The sequence below is a fragment of the Herpailurus yagouaroundi genome, unplaced genomic scaffold, assembly GCF_014898765.1.
Source record: "Herpailurus yagouaroundi ecotype Mexico unplaced genomic scaffold, PumYag 201, whole genome shotgun sequence".
Taxonomy (NCBI): domain Eukaryota; kingdom Metazoa; phylum Chordata; class Mammalia; order Carnivora; family Felidae; genus Herpailurus; species Herpailurus yagouaroundi.
The window spans coordinates 6,566,456-6,581,552 of NW_024412432.1; the positions used below are offsets into that span (position 1 = coordinate 6,566,456).

Consider the following 15,097-nt stretch of genomic DNA (forward strand, 5'->3'; position numbering starts at 1 on the left):
GGCGTCTCTCATCCTCCACTCCATAACTGCTGTGCCAAAGTGTTTTCCTTCCTCAGTCCTAGTGACGAATGTGCTATATACCGTTCCAGGCCTAGGTGTCCCAGATGGGTTTTTTGTTTTTTTATTTTTTATTTTGTTTAATGTTTATTTATTTTCAAGAGAGAGAGCGAGTGAGCAGGGGAGGGGCAGAGAGAGAGGGAGACACAGAATCCAAAACAGGATCCAGGCTCTGAGCTGTCAGCACAGAGCCCGACGCGGGGCTTGAACTCAGGAACAGCAAGATGATGACCTGAGCCGAAATCTGATGCTTAATCGACTGAGCCACCCAGACGGGGTCCCAGATGTTTAATTGAGCTTGACTATGTTCCTTCCTCATAGGCAGGATCGATGCCAGTACATCTCTCATAGGAATGTCTAGGAACTGATTTAGGATTAAAAAATTTTTTTTTCATGTTTGTTTATTTTTGAGAGAGAGAGAAAGAGAGAGCATGAGCAGGAGAGAGAGAGAGACACAGAATCTGAAGCAGGCTGCAGACTCTGAGCTATCAGCACAGAGCCCCACGCGGGGCTCAAACTCACAAACCATGAGATCCTGACCTGAGCCGAAGTCAGACACTCAACCCACTGAGCCTCCCAGGCGCCCCTGATTTAGGGGTTTAAATAGCTTCTCCATCAGGGTACTGCCTGTGAAAGTTAAGGATATGTACCTTCTGGAATAAATGATTTTTAGATAGGTCACACCATCATAAGATCTCTCACTAAATGAGCACGCTCTTGTAGCCCAGTATGTTCATCCTGGTTGCCTCAAAATAGAGGCTACATGAATGTACACAGAGAAGGTCCTCTTCTTACTTATGAGAACCAAGGGCAGTTTGGAGCTGTCCTTAGGGATGGTGAAGAGAAAAAGGGTCAACGTGTGCTTGCTTTTCAAATCCTCCTCACCGAAGACTTCCCCCCAGTAGCAACTATTTCAGCCAACAATAAGTGACAACTATACTGTATTTCATCAATTCTAATCACATTCTTTCACATTTGAATGTCTCTGAAATCAGGATGCACCGTTACCATCAGTGGCACCCTGGCATTTTACCATGTAACTGGTATAATGGGCACTGTACCTTTTTCCTCAGTGACTCATAAAATATTGGTGTGTTGAGCAATATATGGGGTCTTTAATTAAAATATAGTAGTCATATGCATTTTAATATTAGTCAAATAATCAGAGAGTTATAGAGACAGAAGAAAACTCGTAGTGCATTTAGTTCAGTAACTCCTTTTTACTAATAAAAATTAGAGATTTTCAGTGTAGCAGAACAAACTGGCCCTGATAATTATTCATCCCATGAGCTTTGGACTCAGTTTTCCATTGCCATGGGTTTGCTAGTCTAGTTCAAGGATAAGTTGACTACTCAGAACAGATTAAAACCAAATTTTTAGGGCCTAGTAGCTTAGAATGAAGAGAGATACAGAAATATCTATATTCTTTTTCCTCTCTGTTCCAAGTATAAGAAAAGCATTGAAAAAGAATTCATCTTTAACAAGTTTAGTTGAGTGGAAAAGGAGGGGGCCAGCTCTAGAATGAAAGTTTCATAACAGACATAACAATCAAATGTATTGTGGGCCTTTTTGGATGGCGATTAAAATAAACCACTTGTAAAAGACATTTTGAGACAATTGTGGAAGTCTGAATAGATTCAGGTAGGGATTAATATTGTTAGGTGTGAAAGAAGTTTTGGATATGTCTGTGTTTGATATAGATGCATTGAAGTATGTATAGGTAAGATGACATTTTTTTTTTTTAATGTTTACTTTTGAGAGAGGCAGAGCATGTGTGGGGGAGGGGCAGAGAGAGAGGGAGACACAGAATCTGAAGCAGACTCCAGGCCCTGAGCTGTCAGCACAGAACCCAATGTGTGGGGCTCAAACCCACGAACCATGAGATCATGACCTGAGCCACCGAGGCGCCCCTGGCTTTTTTTTAGAGAGAGAGCATGTGTATGAGTGGAAGAGGGGCAGTGAGAGAGGACAGAGGATCCAAAGTGGGCACAGTGCTGATAGCAGCGAGCCCGATGTGGAGCTTGAACTCATGAACCATGAGATCATGACTTGAGCCGAGGTTGGACGTTTAACTGACTGAGCCACCTAGGCGCCCCTGCTTTATAATTCTTAAGCAAATAAAAACAGAAGAAAGACATAGATAAAGCAACTATGGCAAAATCTTAATAACTCTTGAATCTCAGTGATGGGGGGTTCATCATTCATCATATTAGTTTTCTACTTTTGATATGTTGGGAATTTCTCATACTAGGAAAAAAAAAGATTTAAAGGTAGCAAGAAACCAAAGTGTAGTTAGCAAAAAGCCAGAGTCACCCCAAATATTTTCTTACCTGGAGTTTGATGCCCGCAAAGCTACACTGCAAATTCAGAACATCAGAAATGTCACACACACACAAAGATGAACCTGTGACGGAATGGCACCAGACAGGAACAGCCATTGAGCAACTAATTATTAAGAGGCCAGGTGGCAAGTTGTGTTTGATGGAGATGGGTGGGGACAGCTGGATACGTAATGCTCTGCCTTAAATAGATATACTGCCCAGCAGGATTTTGAAGAATAGAGCATTTTAAAGATTTTGCTATTTTACTTGGCTGTTTTTTTTTTTTTAACATGCTTTCTAATTGTTATCACTGTGGTGAAGGTAACCATGCCAAGTCTGTAAGCAAACAGTATTCTCTGAAAGTAACAAAACTTGAGCACGAAGCAGAACAGGCAAAAGTGGAATTAACTGAAACAGAGAAGCAGCTGCAGGAACTAGAAAACAAAGATCTTTCTGATATCGCCCTGAAGGTAAAATTACAGAAGGAGTTCCGCAAAAAGATGGACGCCGCAAAGCTAAGAGTCCAGGTAATTTAAAAAACGTGATTGAGCAAACTTCCTTAGGGGTTTACTGCTTGTGTACCTGGTTAGGAAAGAAGTAGGATTCAGTTTTTCCTAGCAGGAGGAACTGGATGGCAGCTTTTCTTTTCCGGTATGCTGGCAGATTTGCCTGCTTTCTACCTGGGTACTACACCCTTTGTTTGAAAGGTGTACTATTTTAAACTTTTTGTCAAAAACCATGGTAAGAAATAAAGATAACCACAGAAGTTGTGTTCTTTTCTGAAGGATAAAAGATTGATGATTAAGGAATATATATAAAACATCTGGGATGTATATGGCATTTTGTAGACATGCCACAAATGCTAATTATTTCAGATAGTTTTCTGAAACCATAACTGATTGCTTTACGAAAGGTTAGTAATTGACTCCTACATCTCATCCTTGATTTCCTAATGCCGGATTTAGCTATTGCCTCAGAAGTGGCTACCGTTAAAAGTTGTATTCTATGAGAAATATTCCATTACAGAAAGATTTTGTGTATAATGAAGCCGTCTTCAGATGCTTTTGGGATGACCAGAGTGCTTTGTTAGTGTGATTATAATGAATCTGCTAGAATGTTGTCTCCATTTTTTTTTCATTCATAATCTATTTACTTTAATGTTTCCACTGTAGGTAGAATGGAATTGTCATTCACCTATTCAGAGCATTATTTATTTATTTTTGAAACTGTGCCACAATTGTTCTCTCAACAAGGGCTGTGTTCATTGCATACGAACAGACCAAAAACCAAATCCCTCCTCCTAGGGTTTTATGGTTTTAAAAAAATTTTTTGGTTTTGTTTTGAGAGAGAGAGCGTGAGCGGGGGAGAGGGGCAGAGGGAGAGAGAAAGAGAGAATTTTAGGCGGGCTCCACACTTAGTGCAGAGCCTGACACAGGGGCTTGGTCCTATGACTCTGGGATGATGACCTGAGCTGAAATCAAGAGTCTGCCACTCAACTGACTGAGCCCCCTAGGAACCCCCCTTCTAGGGTTTTTAATGCCACCTCCAACATCTGGCCATCCCCACTAAAATGTTTAGCTAAGTAGCCTCTCAACACAAAGTTAAAATAGTATGACTTAACGTGTGAACTACTTAGAGGAGGGCTACTTTCCTTCACCGAATTGTTTTCAGAATACATATTTCCATTTAGCAGTTCACCTCAGAGAGTCTTGGGATCTGTTCTTTTTCACTTCTTGACCCTTAAAATTAAGGCTGCGATGTCTAACAAAATACTCCTTTTAACAAAATATTAGTAGAACAAAACAGTTAAGATTTTTCCTTTGTGTTTATTATGAAATTTTACTTATAATTTCATAGTTTTATATCCAAGCTTCAGTTCTGACTGTAATTCTTATACTCAATAATAGTCAGAATGATTGGTTTCAAAAGGAGTAGTTTATCATATACATGTATGGTTTAAGCCTTGTTTGTGGATTTAGCAAAGATTATATGTTCAGTTTCACACAGGTAAATTGATTGAATTAAAAGATTAAGTGAAAGGTTAGAGAGTGCAAGTAGGGGAGAAGAGAAGGGAAGGGGGGGGGAGAGAGAGAGAGAGAGACAGAATCCCAAGCAGGCTCTGCGTTGTCAGCACAGAGCCTGATTCAGGGCTCAATTCCACAAACCATGAGATCATGACCTGAGCCGAAATCAAGAGCACTTAACCGACTGAGCCACTCAGATGCCTCTAAGTGAAAGGCTATTAACAGGGTTTGCGAATTATCATGTTTTTTGTTTTCCGTGTTTCTTGTTGCATATTCTTTTCTGCTAAGAGGACTGATAAGGAAAGGAAAGAAGACACAGAACACAGTTAAGCTCGAAAGAAATATCCCATATAGCCGAGGACTGAAACGGGATTCCCATGTAGTTTTAGAAATGTCTGGGCTTTTGACCTATTCATGTACACCCAGTGGGGATGGGGACAATAAAGATGATGAGGATGGTGGTGGGGATGGGAGGAGGATGATAGTTACCAGCTTCTAAGTGTCTACATACCAGATGTTTCACAAGTATTATTTAATCATTATTTAACCCTTTAGAGTGAATATTTTTACCCTGTTTTACAAATGAGGGAACTAAGTTGTAAAAAGGTAGAATAGCTCAAGAATCTCATAGTGGAGGTGACATTAACAGTTTTCAGTATGCTAACATCTCATGCCATTTTTATTTAATTAATTATTATTATTTTTAATGCTTATTTATTTTGAGAGAGAGAAAGAGCACAGGCAGGGGAGGAGCAGAGCGAGAGGGAAAGAGAGAATCCCAAGCAGGCTCCGTGCTGTCAGAGTAGAGCCCAATGTGGGGCTCGATCTCACGAACCATGAGACCATGACCTCAACCAAAATCAAAAGTCAGATGCTTAACCAACGGCCACCCAAGCACCCCTCATACCATTTTTAAATGTTGAAATACTAGTGTTTTTATTAGTATTATAAAGTTATTTCAGTTTTTAAAACTTAAATTGTTTTAATTTAAAAAATCTAAAATCTGTTTTTTTTTAAATTTTTATTTATTTATTTTGAGAGAAAGAGAGGGGCAGAGAGAGAGTGAGAGAGAGAATCCCTATGCTGTCAGCACAGAGCCCGACACAGGGCTTGGTGTCATAAACCGTGAGATCATGACCTGAGCTGAAATCAAGAGTTGTATGCTTCACTGACTGAGCCACCCGGGTGCCCCTAAAATCTGTATTCTTATGTCAAAATATATACAGAGACCTATATGATGCATTAATTCTTTAATACTAATAGCATTAAAGGTGCACTTTTGAGCATGTGTGGAATAAATACAAAAGATGACGGCAACCTATCTTACTTTTAAATAAGATTATCAGTACCTATACCTTCAGTATTATGTGGAAAGACACCAAACTGCTAATATTATCATTTTTGCTGCAGTATTGCAATTACTATCAAAAGTAAGTGTGGCAAAGCCACTGTCCAGATTTAGGGATAGGAAACTACAGAGTCTGTGGTCTCCAAGCTGGTGGTACTCACAGTAGTTTGTCTGCAGATTGTTTTTGGTCTCTGACGAGATAAAGGCAAATGGGAGCATAGCTCCCTTTATCAAAGAAGTCTTAACGTATGGGGCGCCTGGGTGGCTCCATCGGTTAAGCATCCGACTTCGGCTCAGGTCGTGATCTCACAGCCCGTGAGTTTGAGCCCACGTCAGGCTCCGTGCTGACAGCTCAGAGCCTGGAGCCTGCTTTGAATTCTGTGTCTCCCTCTCTTTCTGCTCTTTTCTGACTCTCTCTCTCTCTCTCTCAAAAATAAATAAACATTAAAACATTTTTTTTAATAATAAATGTTATGTATTTGGAAAAAAAAAGGCTTGACGTAAACAGCGTCAGCTGAATCCGATAGCATGCTTAGCGGTGCAGGCTAACAACGAGACTGGGACTAGTACTGGTTCACAGACTACAGTTTTCGTAGCGCTGTAAGTTACAGTGCCTCTGTGAATACGTAGTTGAGTTTAAACAAAATATGTTTTTGCCGACAACTTACTGCCAAAATAAAGGGAACAATTAATTGTAGTTTGCATAATTTACAAATGACCTCACTTTAACTTTTTTATGTAACGTAACACGTACTTAGTGCAATGCTAAGACACATAATACACGTTTAACATGTTTGCTCAGGAGTAAATTGGAACACTGATATTTTATATTAGTATAAACTCTTAGTAAATGTTCAACATTTTTTATGCTATTCAATTATATTTGAGCTAGATGAGGAGAAGCTTTATTAATTAATTAATTAATTAATTCAAATAATTAAACTGGTAATTATAACAGTTGGTCACTGTCCGGGAAAACGGTATCTGTACTGATCATCTTAACTCCAGGATTAATTATTTAGGCTATAGCTGGTTATAAAAGAAGAGCACAGTGGACTACTTTGCAATCACATAAAGAGAACAGATCTCTGTGAGATGATCTCTAAGATAAGTGGAAAAAAAGGAAGGTGAAAATCAGTCTGTTTAGAATATATCTGAATTCATTTGCATGCATATAAATTATTTCTGAAAGAATATTTAGGAAATTGGTAATTTTGTGTCGGGAGCAGGACAGTAGATTTCGGGTCAGAGATAAGTCTTTAAATATATAGTTCAGTTTTATATTCTTTTAATTTTTATCATTTTTAAACTAAAACACACAGTAAAAAAGCAGAGACATCAAATTTGTTCTGTTTGGCTGTCTGTATCAGGGAGTCTCATCATTCTCTGTATCTGGTGAAAATTATGATGGTGGCCCAATTGTAAAAGTAGACATGTAGAAAACAATTATGAACCTATCAAAAGTAACGAAAATCTAGGCAAATGCCTACCTTCGCCATAGAATGAAAAGTTTAAGTTTACTTGAGGTCTGTGGGAGATTCAGCTTTTCACTTTGAAATATTCCATATGCTCACAGGTCTTACAGAAGAAGCAACAAAATAGTAAGAAATTGGCATCATTGTCAATCCAAAATGAGAAACGTGCTAATGAACTAGAGCAGAATGTAGATCACATGAAACATCAAAAGGTACAGCTGCAAAAGAGACTTCGAGAAGAAAATGAAAAAAGGAAGCAACTGGATGCAGAAATTCAGCGGGATCAACAAAAAATCAAAGTAATATTGTCATACTTTCCTGCAAGCATAAGTATGAAATGTTAAATGGCTCAGGGCTGATGAAGCCACTTGGCTTCTGAGGTATCTGACCTTGCCCTTTCCTTGGCTGCTGTCCTCATTCACTTAATGCTTGGTTCATTTACATAGTAAAACCTTTTTATTGAATTCTGAGTACTGTCTTGAAGGCTTTCACTTCATAGAAGAAGGTAGGTACAGTGATAACAGTTTCTCTGACTAGGACCTTTACTTTACTTGAGGCCGTCAAAAACATAAAGCTGACTTTCTAAAAAAATACCTGACATTTGATAGGATTTCCCATCTCCAAAGTGCTTTCACCTCCATGTGACATCATGGGAAAAAGCACAAGGTAAAATAGTACCATTTCATTCATAATGAACAGAAGAGTGATCAGACCTGTATGCCCAGCAGTTCTATAGAATGGATTGGGCTGTGGAGGAACTAATGGTGTCAGCCTGGGCTCTGGGGCCAGGCCAGCATGGGTTCAAATCCCAGCCTTCTCGGTTCCTGGCTGGATTATTTATTGAGAAAATCACTTACCCTCTCTGAGTCTGTTTATACTTATCAAAAATGGCCTCAATCATACTTACCTCACAGGACTTTTTTGACAAAGAGGAGGAGGATCATGATCATAGCAACAGCAATAACAAATACTCATCTAGCATTAGGTACCGGGCTCTTTTCTATTGAAATGTTAAGCTGAACCCAAGACTTGGAACATAATTTAAGTCAAGTTACTGATTCTTTTTTTTTAACAGCTGTACTGAGATATACTTCACATACCATACAATTCTCCCACGTAAAATAAACAATTCAGTGGGTTTGGGTATATTACATTATTAATTTTTATAAGGTTTGGCAAAATAGACATGAAATTTATTATTTTAATCAAGTTAAGTGTACAGTTAGTTCCATGACACTGATTACATTCATAATGTTGTATAACTGAGACCACTAGCTGTTTTCAAAACTTTTCTCCTCTTTCCCCCAGTGCCCTGGTAACCTCTCATCTGCTTCTGTCTCTCTAAATTTGCCTGTTCTAGCTATTTCATAAAAATGGAATCATACAAGATTTAGCCTGTGTCTAGCTTATTTCACTTTTCATAATGTTTTCAAGGTTCATCCGTGTTGTAGCATGTATCAGAACTTCATTATTTTTTGTGGCCAAGTAGTATTCTGTTTTGTGGACATACCACATTTTGTCCATCCGTTCATCTGTTGGTAGACACTTGAGTTGCTTCCACCTGTTGGCTACTGTGAATCATACTGTGGTAAAAATCGACCTGTAAGTTAACTGTTTAAGTTTGAGGAGTGGAATTGCTGGGTCATATGATAATTCCATGTTTCATTTTTTCAGGAACCACCATTTTCAATAGTGACAACACCATTTTCCATTTCCACCAGCAATGTGTGAGGGTTTTAATTTCTCTGTATCTTTGCCAACATGTGTTATTTTCTGTTTCTTTTTTATTATAGTTATCCAAGTGTGAGTGAAGTGGTATCTCATTGTAGTTTTGATTTGCATTTCCCTAATGACTAATGATGTTGAGCATCTTTTCATGTTCTTATTGGCCATTTGTATAACTTGTGTGGAGAAATGTCTATTCAAGTTCTTTGTCTACTTTAAAAAAATTTTTTTTTAATGTTTACTTATTTTTTGAGAATGACAGAGTGTGAGCAGGGAAGGGGCAGAGAGAGGGGGAAACACAGAATCCGAAGCAGGCTTCAGGCTCTGAGCTGTCAGCACAGAGCCCGATGCGGGCCCGACGCAGGGCTTGAACTCACAGACCGTGAGATCATGACCTGAGCTGAAGTCGGCCGCGCAGCTGACCGAGCCATTCAAACGCCCCATTCTTTGTCTACTTTTTATTTTATTTTTAATTTTTTTTTAACGTTTATTTATTTTTGAGACAGAGAGAGACACAGCATGAATGGGGGAGGGGCAGAGAGAGAGGGAGACACAGAATCGGAAGCAGGCTCCAGGCTCTGAGCCATCAGCCCGGAGCCCGACATGAGTCTCGAACTCGTGGACCGCGAGATCGTGACCTGAGCTCAAGTCGGACGCTTAACCGACTGAGCCACCCAGGCGCCCCTTTGTCTACTTTTTAAATGGATTATCTTTTTATTTTTAACTTGTAGGAGTTTGTTTATGTACTCTGGACATTAAACTCTCTCACATACATGACTTTTATAAATTTTTCCCATTCTGTAGGTTGTCTTTAAACTTTTTTTTTTTTTAAACAGCAGGTGAATTCCTGTCTGCAAGATTTGCAAGATAAAAAAAAAAAATTTGTTTATTTATTTTTGAGAGGGAGACAGAGCGTGAGTTGGGGAGGAGCAGAGAGAGAGAGAGGGAGACACAGAATCTGACGCAGGATCCAGGCTCTGAGCTCTAAGCACAGAGCCCGATGTGGGGCTCAAACTCATGAACTGTGAGATCATGACCTGAGCTGAAGTCAGACTGACTGAGCCACCCAGGTTCCCCTAGACTTTCTTGAAAATAGTTTTTGAGGGGTGCCTGGGTGGCTCAGTCAGTTGAGCGTCCTACTTCGGCTCAGGTCATGACCTCGCGGTCCGTGACTTGAGGGGACGTGAGCCCTGCGTCAGGCCCTGTGCTGACAGCTCGGAGCCTGGAGCCTGCTTCGGATTCTGTGTCTCCCTCTCTCTCTGCCCCTCTCCTGCTCATGCTCTGTCTCTCTCACTCTCAAAAATGAATAAATGTTAAAAAAAAAGAAAATAGTTTTTGATGCAGCAGAATTTTAAATTTTTTATGAAGTCCATTTTATGTTTTCTTTTGTTGCTTGTGCTTTTGGTATCCTTTAAAGATTCTATTGCCAAATCTAAAGTCACAAAGATTTACCCCCTTTGTTTTCTTCTAAGAGTTTTATGGTTTTAGTTTTTATACTTAAGTCATTGATTGATTTTGAGTTAATTTTTGTATATAGTGCGAGGTAGAGGTCCAACTTCATTCTTTTGCATTGTGGAAATTGAGTTGTGCCACCATCATCTGTTGAAGAGACTATTTTTTCCCCATTGAATGGACTTGGTACCCTTGTCAAAGATCAATCGACTGTATTATGGAAATATTTCTTAGCTCAGTTCTATTTCATTTGTGTATATGTCTGTTCTTATGCTAGTACCATACTATTTTTACTACTGTAGCTTTGTAGTAAGTTTTGAAATTGGAAAGAAATCCTTCAGCTTTGTTGTCCTTTTTGAAGATTGTTTTGGTTATTTGAGGCCCCTTGCAATTCTATATGAATTAAAGAATCACCCTTTCCATTTCTGCAAAAAAGGCCATTGGAATTTTAATATGGATCAGGCTGAATCTGTAGAGTCCTTAGGGAATACTGACACCACAGGACAATATTAAGGCTTCCTATTCATGAACATGGGGTGTCTTTTATTTAGGTCTTCTTTAATTTCTAATTTTTTAAAATGTTTTATTTACTTTTAAGACAGAGAGAGACAGAGCATGAGTGGGGATGGGGCAGAGAGAGAGTGAGACACAGAATCTGAAGCAGGATCCAGGCTCTGAGCTGTGAGCACAGAGCCCGACACGGGGCTTGAACTCAGGAACTGTGAGATCATGACCTGAGCTGAAGTTGGATTCTTAACCAACTGAGCCCCGCTTCTTTAATTCCTGTCAGCAGTCCTTTCTGATTTTCGTTATACAAGTCTTTTACCTCCTTGCTTAAATTTATTTCCAGATATTTTATTCTTTTAGATATTATTGTAAATGGAATTACTTTCTTAATTTCTTTGAAGTACTCAGTCTTAATAATGTAATTATTATAGCAGTAGTTAACATTTATCTTCAGTTAATACTATTCTAAGCAGTATGTGCTTTATCTCGTTTCTTTTTTTCTTCCATCTTTTCAACTTTTTCTTTTCTCCTGAATTCTTTCTTTTTTTTTTAATTTTTTTTTAACTTTTATTTATTTTTGAGACAGAGCATAAATGGGGGGAGGGTCAGAGAGAGAAGGAGACACAGAATCTAAAACAGGCTCCAGGCACTGAACCATCAGCACAGAGCCTGACGCGGGGCTCGAACTCACGGATGGTGAGATCATGACCTGAGCTGAAGTCAGATGCTTAACCGACTGAGCCACCCAGTCGCCCCTCCTGGATTCTTTCTTTAAACATCTTTGGGGCGCCTGGGTGGCTCAGTTGGTTAAGTGTCCGACTTCGTCTCAGGTCATGATCTCACGGTCCGTGAGTTTGAGCCCCATGTCGGGCTCTGTGCTGACAGCTCAGAGCCTGGAGCCTGCTTCAGATTCTGTGTCTCCCTCTCTCTGACCCTCCCCCATTCATTCTCTGTCTCTCTCTGTCTCAAAAATAAAAATAAACGTTAAAAAAGAACTAAACATCTTAGATTTTTCTTTTTTTATTTTTAATTTTATTATTTTAATGTACATCCAAATTAGTGAGCATATAGTGCAACAATGATTTCAGGAGTAGATTCCTTAATGCCTCTTACCCATTTAGCACGTTCCCCCTTCCACAACCCCTCCAGTAACCCTCTGTTTGTTCTCCATATTTAAGAGTCTCTTATGTTTTGTCCCCCTCCTGTTTTTACATTATTTTTGCTTCCCTTCCCTTGTGTTCATCTGTTCTGTGTCTTAAAGTCCTCATATGAGTGAAGTCATATGATATTTGTCTTTCTCTGACTGACTAATTTCGCTTAGCATAATACCCTCTAGCTCCATCCACGTAGTTGCAAATGGCAAGATTTCATTCTTTTTTATTGCAGAGTAATACTCCATTGTATATATATACCACATCTTTATCCATTCATCCATTGATGGACATTTGGGCTCTTTCCATACTTTGGCTATTGTTGATAGTGCTGCTATAAACATGGGGGTGCATGTGTCCCTTTGAAACAGCATACCTGTATCCCTTGGATAAATACCTAGTAGTGCAATTGCTGGGTCATAGGGTAGTTCTATTTTTAATTTTTTTGAGGAATCTCCATACTGTTTTCCAGAGTGGCTGCACCAGCTTGCATTCCCACCAGCAATGCAAAAGAGATCCTCTTTCTCTGCATCCTTGCCAACATCTGTCTTTGCCTGAGTTGTTAATGTCAGCCATTCTGACAGGTGTGAGGTGGTATCTCATTGTAGTTTTGATTTGTATTTCCCTGATGATGAGTGATGTGGAGCATTTTTTCATGTGTCAGTTGGCCATCTGGACGCCTTCTTTGGAGAAGTGTCTATTCGTGTCTTTTGCCCATTTCTTCACTGGATTATTATTTTTTTTTTTGGGTGTTGAGTTTGCTAAGTTCTTTATAGATTTTAGGTACAACCTTTTATCTGATATGTCGTTTGCAAATATCTTCTCCCATTCTGTCAGTTGCCCTTTAGTTTTGTTGATTGTTTCCTTTGCTGTGCAGAGCTTTTTATTTTGATGAGGTCCCAGTAGTTCATTTTTGCTTTTGTTTCCCTTGCCTCCAGAGATGTGTTGAGTAAGAAGTTGCTGCAGCCAAGATCAAAGAGGTTTTTGCCTGCTTTCTCCTTGAGGACTTTGATGGCTTCTTGTCTTACATTTAGGTCTTTCATCTATTTGAGTTTATTTTTGTGTATGGTGTAAGAAAGTGGTCCAAGTTCATTATGTTGCATGTCCCTGTCCAGTTTTCCCAGCACCACTTGCTGAAGAGACTGTCTTTATTCCATTGGATATTCTTTCCTGCTTTGTCAAAGATTAGTTGGCCATACGTTTTGGGGTCCATTTCTGGGTTCTCTATTCTGTTCCATTGATCTGAGTCATCTGTTTTTTTTCTCTTTTTTTTTTTTTTTTAGGTTTATTTATTTATTTTTGAGAGAGAGAGGGAGAGTGTGCAAGTGTGTGCATGAGCGGGGAATGGGCAAAGAGGGAGAGAGAGACAGAGAGAGAGAATCCCAAGCAAAGCTCCACAATGTCAGCATGGAGCCCGATGCAGGGTTTGAACTCATGAACCATGAGATCATGACCTGAGTAGAAATCAAGAGTTAGTCACTTAACTGACTGAGCCGTCCAGGCACCCTTCATCTTTTTTTGTTTGTTTGTTTGTTTGTTTGTTTGTTTTAATGTTTATTTTTGAGAGAGGGGGAAGGGGCAGAGAGAGGGGGTCACAGAGGATCCAAAGCAGGCTCCATGCTGACAGCAAAGAGCCCAAGGCAGGGCTCGAACTCACCAACTATTGAGATCATGACCTGAGCTGAAGTTGGACACTTAACCAACTAAGCCACCAAGATGCCCCCTTTGTTTTGTTTTTTTTTTAATTTAGTTTTTTATTTTTGAGAGAGTAAGCAGGGGAGGGGCAGAGAGAGAATCCCAAGCAGGCTCTGCGCTGTCAGTGCAGAGTGCAGCTTGATCTCACAAACTGTGAGATCATGACTTGAGCCGAAATCAAGAGTCAGATGCTTAACCCAGGTGCCCCTAGATTTTTCTCATCTTAAAATTATCCTTCTTTAACCTTATGCTTTTCTCTGTCTTCTCACCTTTATAACCGAACTGGTTGGAAAAGTTTACTGCATCTGTTTCTGTTTCCTCTGCTTCCATTCATTCTCTCATCCTCTCCAGTTTGGTGTCTGGTTCCTGTCTCTACCATCTACTTCAAAGCTTTTGAGAAATTCACTAGTGCTTTCTTGGTCACTAAAGTCCTTAAAACCTCAGCTGCATCCAGCATAGTTCACCACTCCTTCCTTCCTGAAATATTTTCCCCTTTGCCTTTGTGAAATTATATTCTTGTGTTTTTCCTCTGACTGCTTAATCTCTGTCTTTGCTAGTTCATCCTGCATGATCAGTACTTAATATATGGGAATTCCCCAAACCTCTAGGCTTATGCCTCTTCTGTCTTCTATCTTTGATGACCTCATCTTTTTCCATGGCTACAATTTAACTCTGATAGCTTTCAAATTTAATCCTTAACCCCAGATTTGTACTTGGAGCTCTGGATTCCTATATCCAACCATTGACATCCTCATTAGGTTGTCTTATAGATTAAATTCATGATCTTTCTTACTTATCTCACCACAATTCCCCTCCCTGCTCCCTTCATAGGGGAAAATAAATAGTTTTCCATGTGCTTTACCTAACATTTCAATCCATTCAAATAGGTAAGCTAGCAATCATCCTTGACTCTGTCTTCTTCCTAAGAAGGAACCACTAAGTCCTATATAGATTATATCTTCTGAATATCTTTAACCTATTCAATTCTCATTTCTACTACCAACAACCTAGTCTCTTTCTTATGGTCCTTCCTCCAATGTGAGGATTAGGTCTGCCTGTCAGTCACATGATCTTTGGGTCTCAGCTTCTCAGCTCTCTTAGATCATGGTTTAAACCAACAAGACATAGCACTAAGTCTCTATTTTGGGAAAAGAGAAAACTCTTTTGGTCAGAGTGCATACATAGTTTTCTGGAATGCAAATCTGCCTGTAACTTAAACTTTTTACATTTTCATCTAGGGCAGTTTTGTTTCTTCTAGCCATATCTCTCATTCTAGGGAAATGACCCTATGTAAAGGGAGAACGAGTATTCCAGAAAAAGGAAAAAGTCTATTCCAGAGATA

At 39.3% G+C, this 15,097-nt stretch overlaps 1 protein-coding gene across 3 annotated transcripts in view; it reads left to right on the top strand.

Annotated features, from left to right (window-relative positions):
• The window catches only part of KIF27 (kinesin family member 27), a 92,903-nt gene that overhangs the window by 47,230 nt on the left and 30,576 nt on the right, over window positions 1-15,097 (top strand). For all 3 annotated transcript variants that reach the window (XM_040450292.1, XM_040450291.1, XM_040450293.1), the window contains exons 10-11: window positions 2,700-2,905; window positions 7,327-7,524. In XM_040450292.1, the coding sequence (XP_040306226.1) occupies window positions 2,700-2,905; window positions 7,327-7,524 (404 nt within the window). The remainder of the gene's footprint in view (window positions 1-2,699; window positions 2,906-7,326; window positions 7,525-15,097) is intronic.